Source organism: Crocuta crocuta, unplaced genomic scaffold, assembly GCF_008692635.1.
Source record: "Crocuta crocuta isolate KB4526 unplaced genomic scaffold, BGI_CrCroc_1.0 scaffold50, whole genome shotgun sequence".
Classification (NCBI taxonomy): domain Eukaryota; kingdom Metazoa; phylum Chordata; class Mammalia; order Carnivora; family Hyaenidae; genus Crocuta; species Crocuta crocuta.
Genome location: NW_027527428.1, coordinates 3181528 through 3190502, shown reverse-complemented (window position 1 = coordinate 3190502; position 8975 = coordinate 3181528). Strand labels below are relative to the sequence as shown.

The 8975-nt window shown below is 54.3% G+C and overlaps 1 protein-coding gene across 1 annotated transcript in view; it reads left to right on the top strand.

Moving 5' to 3' along the window:
• Positions 1-427: 427 nt before the first annotated feature.
• The window catches only part of FBF1 (Fas binding factor 1), a 23631-nt gene continuing 15083 nt past the window's right edge, over positions 428-8975 (top strand). Inside the window, exons 1-10 of the mRNA XM_077756182.1 lie at positions 428-516; positions 951-1024; positions 1750-1834; positions 2389-2416; positions 3388-3429; positions 4738-4828; positions 5601-5661; positions 6400-6450; positions 7982-8123; positions 8594-8671. Of these exons, the coding sequence (XP_077612308.1) occupies positions 1832-1834; positions 2389-2416; positions 3388-3429; positions 4738-4828; positions 5601-5661; positions 6400-6450; positions 7982-8123; positions 8594-8671 (496 nt within the window). The 5' untranslated portion in view covers positions 428-516; positions 951-1024; positions 1750-1831. The remainder of the gene's footprint in view (positions 517-950; positions 1025-1749; positions 1835-2388; positions 2417-3387; positions 3430-4737; positions 4829-5600; positions 5662-6399; positions 6451-7981; positions 8124-8593; positions 8672-8975) is intronic.

The following is an 8975-nucleotide window of genomic DNA, read 5'->3' as shown; positions in this document are numbered from 1 at the left end:
GAAGTTTCGGGGTGTGTTGTCATTGTTTCACACGTCAATTTTCCAGTCTTAACACATTTTTCACGCCCTCCACTCGGCCACGAGTCAGCCTTCAGATGAGTGCTGAAGGATAAGTGTTCGGTCTTGGAACCCAGGTCCCGGCAGTCCTCCCGGGAGGGCCAAAGGAAGACTCGGATCGGCCTTGGGGCCGGGCGCCCTCCCCAAGTGGCGTGGATGCGGCTCCTAGCAACGCGCAGGGCCGCAAACAGAGGCCTGGCCTCGACTGACGGCCGCGGCGGGCACTCTGGGAAATGTAGTTTATCGACGTCCCCTGCTCCTCTGGCTCCAGCCAGTGAACGGACCCAGGACTACAACTCCCAGGATGCCTCGCGCCTCACCTTTCTCTCGAGGTCCGCGCAACTGAGAGGGTGTTCGCCGGGATCCGGACGAGAGGCCAGAGCGCGCTGGCTCGAGTCGGGTCCCGACCGGCGGCTATGACTGGGACAGGTCCCAGCGGCTGCGCCTCTGCGGGGAACGGCGCGTAACCCGGGGGATTTGAGGGGTTGGGAGAAGGGTGGGTGGCGCTCGGGGTTGAGCTGGGCTGGGCGCGCGGAGGGGTGGAAGCAGGGAGGGACGCGGAGTCTCCCGACCGAGGAGCGGCTCCCGGCGGGCCCTTGCTGAGGGGCGGGCTCGGATTTTAAAATGCCTGACACGGAGTTAGCTGAGCGGATGCGATGACGCGATGCTACTCTCTGGCCCTTTGGCCTTTGCAAACCGCTCAGAGATTTACGCGGTCTGGGAGGCTGGGACAGGACCCCGAGGAGATGGAAGAAACCCCTGGATGTGATAGGAGACAAATCGTGTTTGGACTTGTAGGGTCGTGAAAACTGCCATCTCAAAGAAAGAGCAACACAAACATTCAGAGTGACCCCTGTACGTAACCCTAGATGAACTTTGCATTCCGTTAACAGGACCTGCAACTCCAGGGAACTAGAGATGACCCCCTCCGACTCCTTTCTTTTGAGGCATGGGAAGCCCTGTCCTGGTAATGATCAGGATGGGGAAGGAGACAGTGACAATCTGAGTCAAAACACTTCCCACTTAAGGGACTAAGTCGGATTTACAGTTAGCCTGAAGGGAAACATTTCTGCCATGGGAGAAAATAGTGTTAGGGAGTAGCCAGCACTCACCTCCACTCTGTGCTGACTGCTGCCTAGAAAGTAGTCACGGGTGTTGCCCCGGAATGCCTATCGGCCATAGTGCAAGGCAGCCACCTTCTTCCTGAGATGGGTACCTCCCGTCTCCTGCATCCTCCTTCAGAATGAGAGATGAGGACCACCCCACTTCCTGTGAGTAATCTCAGAAAGCTCATTAAGTCACCCAGAGCACTTGGCTTCTCATCTAAGTTGCTCTCCCCCTATAGAATTTTTTTTAAATGTTTATTTATTTTGAGAGAGAGAGAAGAGCACAAGCAGGGGAGGGGCAGAGAGAGAGAGGGAGACACAGAATCCGAAGCAGGCTCCAGGCTCCGAGTTGTCAGCACAGAACCCAATGCAGGGCTGGAACCCATGAACCGCGAGATCATGACCCCAGCCGAAGTCGGACACTTAACCGACTGAGCCACCCAGGCGCCCCAAGAATTTTTAATTTATCGAGCTAGACTTTGACCTCTCAAATAAGTAAAGAGACAGAAGCCTTTGATAAGCCTTGGGCCTCAGCGCTACTAAAACTACATTATGTTTAAACAACCACTTGAATTTTCTTCATTAGGGAGGATGAGCCTGATGTGGGCAGAATTCAAATGAGCTGGACAGCACTGTGACCAGTCACAAGCAGCTCCCAGAGCCTCGAGATGGTAGGCAGAATGCAGACTCTCAACCCTACTTCCACCCCCAAGATCTTGACTGCACCGAGGACTTTAGGGGCTGGGTGGCAAGGACCAGGATGTGCTCCCCAGAGAAGAATGATGATGGGAAGGAAAATTGATATCAGAACTGAGCACGACTTCTGAGCCTCTGCGTGGTCAGCCGGAAGCATTTTTAAGTGTCTCTGGCTGGTGTTAAGAAGTCAGGGACACAGAAGAGGGGAAACCCTTCCCAGATGTTACATCCCCCCTGGGAGGGTTTGCACATGGCATCTGGAAATCAGGGAAAAGGGGAAGACTTCTGGCCGCCACATGGCACCCGCAGTGGCATCCGTTGCTGGTTAGTGGGGGCTCTTTCCATGCTCTGAATGAGTCTATTCTCAGAAACTCTGGGAAAGTATAAAGAGCTTCTGTCTCTAAATGCCATTGGCACTCCTTTTCTGCTGGTGACTTGGCCAAAGGCAAAGCAATTGATTCTGTAGTCTCGGTTTCAGCCATGTTCACTGTTTGATTTGGTTAACGTGATTGGTTATTTCCCATTTTAGGCACCAAAAACCAAGAAGGGATTGAAAGGTGAGTCGAGAGGGGCGCCTGGGTGGCTCAGTTGGTTTAGCGTCCAACTCTTGATTTCAGCTCAGGTCATGATCCTGCTGTTCTGAGTTTGAGCCCCATGTCGGTCTCTGTGCTGACAGCGTGGAAGCTGCTAGGGATTCTCTCTCTCTGCCCCTCCCCTGCACATGCTCTCTCTCTCAAATAAACAAAAAAAGAGAGAGAGAATCCTTGTTATTAAAAACATGGAAGGGAGGGAGGAAGGAAGAAAGGTGAGTGGAGAAATGGAACATCAGCCTTAAGGCAAAAATAATTCCCTCACGTGCCGATTTTGCCATAATTATACAGGTGGCTCTGGTCTGCCTAGGGAACTCCCTGTGCTGCCTGTTGGCCCTCAGAATAATCCAGAAATAAACAAGGGATGGGGCTGGTAGAAAACTCCTTCTTGTCGGGCTCTGTATCCAGAAGTATGTGGCTGGGGTTAAAGATGGTAAAGGCACTTAAGCCGGATTCGAGAACTAATTCAGTGCTTGTACTTTGGGTTTCCCCCTCATACCCCTTTCGGGAAGTGGCCAAGGAGATGCACCTTGAGACCAGCTTTGGGGGGAGCGGTCTGGAGGCACATCAGGTGGAAGGATACAAGGAGGCTGTCAGTGTGCAAGGAGCTTGCGTGTGCCTAGAAATCTTGGGACACTTTTTCCAAAGAAGGGCTATGGGCTTTAATCTGGAAGCCTGCCTCGTTGGCCAGTGCATCCCCTAGAATGTAGGTTCTCCTGAAAACCTTCACCATCGTCCTTTGAGAAAGTGATTTTCAATTTCTTCCCTGGGGTCTTTCAACAAGGCATTGTGGTCTGTCGCCAGAGAATTAGGAAACAACTCGTGGCCACGGAAGAGAGAGTTGGGCCCGGCCCCCAGCATCTGAGCACTCTGGTGTCGAGTCTGAAACTGGGACATTCTTTCCTCCTGAAGTCTTGACGGCTCCTTTTCTGTCCTAGGCTCCATTGATGATGTCCTCGGTGACCTCTTGGGGGATGAGAGTAAGTGCCCCTTTCCCAGAATCCTCTGCTTTATAGGCTTGGTCTTTTTTTTTTTTAATTGAAATCTAATTCGCATAAAATTCATTCCCTTTAAGTATACACTTCACTGGCTTTTAGTATGCTTACAGTTACCCAGCCATCACCACTGTCTTAATTCCAGAACATTGTCATCACCCCATAAAGAAGCTCCATGCCCATTAGCAGCCGCTCCCGTTCTCCCTTCCCCCAGTCCCAGCCGACCACTCACTCACTTTCCTTCCCTACGGGTTTGCCTGTTGGAGACACGCTGTAGAAAATGGGATCACACGTGCATGGCTCTGGCATGTGGCTTCACTCACCCACCATGGTGTTCTCGAGATTCTCCTGCTCTGTGCCTGCCATTCCTGTCTCCATTCCTTCCTGTGTCTGGATGGTATTCCAGGGTGTGGACGCACCATGTTTTGCTTACCCGGCCATCAGGTGCCAGACACTCGGATGGTTGCCGCATTTTGGCCTGGCTCTGGTGAAGTACGCTCTTAGGGACATTCGTGGACACGTTTTTGTGCAGCCATATATTTTCAGTTCTCTTGGGTGTCTACTGAGGAATGGAATCGCTTACATGGTAACTCTACGTTTAACTGTTTGAGGAGCCACCGGGCCATTTTCCACAGCAGGCGGCACCATCTTACGTTCCCGCCAGCGGTGCGTGAAGGTTCCAGTGTCTCCATATCCTTGCCCAGAGCTTGTTATTTTCTGTCTTTTTGAGTATGCCCATCCTCATGCGCGTACAGTGGTGTCTCATCGTGGGTTTGATGTCCATGTCCTGATGACTGAGGATCCTGAGCCTGGTTTTCATGGGTTTATGGGCCACTTGCTTGTCCTCTTCGGAAAAAGGTCTAATCAGCTCCTTTTTGAAATTGGGTTGTCTTTTGACTACTGAGTCGTAGGAGTTTCTTACATATTTCGGGTACTGCTTCCTTATCTGGTGTGTCCACATCTGCCCTGAGGGGCAGGGCTTCAGGGTCGGGGAAAGCTCACCGGGGACAGCAAGGCCGGGGCTCCCTGCACCCGGCCCAGAGGGACCCACGGAGCCCCAGCCGCGTGTTCCGGCTGAGAGCTTTGGCTGGCAGAGTGCGTCGCTCTCCCTGCATCGCCTGCAGTGGGGTGGCTTTGGGCCCTTCATCTGCCCCCAGTTGGCATTCAGGGCTGACCTTCCTATAAGAAGGTTTTTCTGGGAGACCTTGGTGGGGAACTCTCAGTCCTTACCATGTGGACTCAAGTTCCCTACCCAAATGGCACCTTTTCCGGTTTTTGGTTTTTGGTTTCCAGTGACGCTGCCTGAGGAACCTGTGAAACTAGCTTCCCGTGCCCGAGATGCAGCCGTAACCCGGGTGCTCCCTTCTTCAAGGGCTAGAACAAAGTAAGTGCAGGACTGGCTTGGGTGGCCGTGACCCCTTCGGTCCCAATGCTCCTGCCTCCTCGCCCCCACTTTCCACGCTCTGTGCGCCACTTCTGCTGTCCCTCGTTTCCTCCCTTCTCTCCGCTCCCCATCTGTGAACGAACCTGAGGGGTAGAAAGAGAACTGACCAGGGGTCCGAAGTCCTGGCTGCTAGTCCTACATATACCACTTACTGTGTGGTCTCGGGTGCTGGCTGAACCTCTCTGAGCCTCAATTTTCATATCCCCAGAATAAGAGAATGGGCTTTCAGATTGCTTGCTCTTCTCAAGAGTTCCTGACAATCGAGAGATAGGAGGGGGTTTTGTGAGTTCTCCATCCTCTACCTCCATGTTGGCCAGGCAATTCTGTTTTTCTCTCCTATCTGTTGCTTTTAACAGTCTGGTGGGTTTTTTTTTTTTTTCAATCTCGTGGCTATCTTTTTTTTTTTTTTTGAAGTACAGCTGACACACAGTGTTAAAATAGCTTCAAGCGTACCACGTAGTGTCTGGACAAGTCTGTAGTTATCCTCTGCCTGCCACAGGTGTTTTCCAGATGGTCTTGGAAGGGACTGCCCTGCTTTAGAAAAAGGGAGAACCTCTGCCTTAGGAGGCCTCTGAAATTCCTTTGAGCAACACTGTCCTGTTCTCCCGGGGAAGTCTCCCAGGTTCACTGGGGCTCTCTAAGCTACCTTCCTCTCTTGGAATCACTGAGTGCCCTGGGGCTGCAGGTGGGTGCTGATGCCGCGTCTTTGCAGGTCCCTCCTGGAAGACTGTGCCTTCAGCACCACAGCAGGCCTGACAGGACCTGATGCTGAGGTGAGTCTGGCCCACCCTTCCCCCCCGCACCCTCTCTACTCATCCCTAAAGGCAGCGAAATGGGTGTGGTGGCTGGGGGGGGTGGTTCTCACAGAAGGGCTGCGAAGCCAGTGTGTTCTGATAATAATACCGAAGGGCTGCCAAGTGGACCCCAGTGTGGACCCAACATGCTTTTCTTTTTTACAAGTGAGGTGCTCTGGAGAGTGGAGAGCTCCCGGCAAGTGCCGGAGTCTGAGATGTTGCCCTTCATAACTGGGCTTCCCGTCAAAACTGTGTGATTGGACAGCTGGGAAGTAGCCTAATTGTTTTAAGTTTATTTGTTTAGAGAGAGAGTGTGCAAGCAGGGCACGGGCAGCGGGAGAGAGAGAATCCCAAGCAGGCTTCGTGCTCATCACAGAGCCAGACGCAGGGCTCAGTCCCATGAACCATGAGATCCTGACCTGAGCCAAAATCAAGAGTCAGATGCTTAACCGACCGAGCCAGCCAGGTGCCCCTGGGAAGGCCAGAGATGAAAGGGGTGTTTCCAGTTGGGAGGGACAGAAAGCGGCAGGGCTTTCTGGGTCTCCCCACCTGGGTCGCTTTGCCTTCCAACTATACTTAAGTCCCAAGCGAAGGCAGGACCCCCTCTCTGTGCGCTGGCCGAGCTGTGCCCTCACAGAAGCGAGGGAACAGGTTGCTAGGACCCTGAGCCTCGCTGGGCCTCAGCTAACACGCGTCCTTACCGTCCCGTGCACTCAGATGTCAGACATCTCAGACGCAGACCCGCAGGCTCTCCTCGAGAACTTGAAGGTAAGGCACCCGCTCGCGCAGCTCCAAAACTGGGGGTGGGACCCGGACGTTCTGTGCCAGGGCTTCCTTCCCCCTCACGGTTCTCCCTCTACAATTTGTGTTTCTGAGCCCTTCCTAGTCAAGAATGGAGCTCCTCCGTGAGCTGCTGCCCTTCCAGTCCCCGTGGAGAGAAATCCGTTTTCCTGGTTTATAGAGATTCGCCCACCCAGAGACGCCGTCAGGTGCCAAGCCCTTAGTGCAGTGGGGCCGGCCCCCTCCCCCCGGGCTGCACCCCTGTACCAATACCACCACTGAGGGGAGAGGAGGAGAGACTCCTCTAAGGCTCTTTCTTAACTGTTCTCTGTATTTCTTTCCACATTCCCTGCCAAGTCCCCTTCAGTCTGGCTGTGCTCTCATTGGATCAGGCCCCAAGCTAAGCTCGGCAATGGAATTTTAAGACATAAATTCTGTATGGTCTAGAAGATAATCTTCCAGGGTGCAGGTGACCTAGCCGGGGTCTGAAACCTTAGGTCAGCTCTGCTCCCCATGCTTGTCCGTCGAGCAGCAGCCTCCCGCCGCTCAGCCCACCTGGTTAACCTATGGTCCCGGGCTGAGCTTGCTTTGAGCCTTGGGGAGAAGGGAGGGACTGAAGAATCCAAGTCTGTTTCCTTCTTGACTCCATAGTGAGCCTCCCTAACCTCATCTTGAAATCTGTCTTCCCCAAGGCCAGCCGGCTGGCACCAAACCACCCTCAAGTCCTCTCCCTCCGCTGCCACTGCTGGTGGTGACTCTGTGAGTCTCACACTAGAGCCACAGGCTGGGTCCCCGCCCCCAAGCCCGCTCCACTTACCTTTGGTTCAGTTTTCTCTCCCAACTTGCCTTGTTCCCTCATCGTTTTCTCGTTTCCCTTTGTCCCTCGCACTTCTGCCCCTGGGCTGCCCAGCGTTCTCCCAGATCAAAGTCCTCATCCCATCCCCTCATGAGGATCAGCATTTGGAGAGTCTGTACCAGGAGCCGTGGTGGCCAGGAGGCGCTGGGCTGGGTGTCTGGTGGCTTCTTGCGCCATCACCAGGGAACCTTCACTGACTTGGAACAGCCTCTTCATCACACGCTGCCTCTTCTCACAGCTCGCTCTTGACCTGGGCGGGCTAAGGACTCCTTGACTGTTGCCCCGGGGCCCTTCTCACAGCCCAGGACAGTCCCTTTGAGAGTCTTCAACCCCAGGATCATGCAGTTTTGTTCCCACCGTGAATAGAGCTTCACCGCTTCCTAAGCCTGTGTGAGAAGCGCCAGCAACCGGGTTTCAGTGACCCCGGTAGAAGTGGTGATAGGGGTGCCACCCGAGCCCGGGGAGCTTGTCAGAGACCGAGCCGGTGGAGACTGTGCTTCAGCCTGGCCTCTGGCCCTGTTCTCTGCCTTTTAGGGTCCGCTCCCTGTGTGTCCCCGTGGAATATAGGGGAGTGTCACCACCAGGCTGCTCAGAGCATGGGGCCATTTAGCGGCCACCAGCCGAGCACCTGCAGGGACCCCTCCCTCCTTCTCGCTTTTCCAGGATCTGGACGACATAGACGCCGACTTCTTGGGTCTGAAGAAGCCCAATCTCGCCTCTGGCAAAAGAGCCACAAAGGGCTCTGAGAAAGAAGAGTTACCTAGTCATCCTAAGTTGGCCGGCATATTCACAGCCAGTGAGAAAGGCGAGTGGGAGAGAGCTCCTCATATCTGGACATGCTGGGGCCTTGGCAGATCCTCAGACGGGAGCTCTCACTGCTGTGGGTCTTCTCTGCCTGGGGGCGGAGAGGCCATTTGAAGGTTTGGGGTGGGGGAGGGGCAGCTTCCTCCCTGCCTCGTGGGGTTCCAGCGCCTCTAAGTCCAACGTGGCCGCTCCTGGAAAAACCATCTGAGTTTAATTGGGGGATTCGGGGGCAGCCCGCGTACTTCCCAAGTCCGTGACTCTGCAGTGACGACGTGTGACTGAGGGGCAGGAGGTGGCTTCAGACCACGTTTCCCTGGCAGAAGCCCGTGTGAGAACCGTCTCCACAGCCATGAGCCCTCAGTGTCCCCAGAGAGAAGCGCACGCCACCCCAGGGTCCCAGTCATGGTGTGGCAGGACCTTGGCTGGGAGAGGCCCGGGCCTGTGACCTTGCCTTCTCTTTGCTTCTTGCAGAGGACATCATTCCCGCCAAGAAGCCCCCTCCCTCTCCCAGCAGCTTTGGGCATCAGTACAGGAAGTTTTCCTTCCAAGGTACCATGGGCCCCCTGGTCACGCTTCTGGGTCACTTTGGTTTTAAGCGTGGAAGAACCTGGGTAATGCCGACTTGTTTGCCCGAGGTCCCGTCACCGTGCCAGGCAGAGGAGGAGCAGACAGCCACTGGTTCAGCTCCTCAGGAATTCAGGGAGGGACCGACTGTGTTGTGTTGGCTGGGAGATTGGGGCAACTTATTTGTGAGGACTTTGAAGCCAGACATCAGACTGAGGGTTTTATAAAGTATAAGAATTCCCTTTCCTTTTCTGAACGCACAAACGTTTTATTTACTCTGCTTCTGATG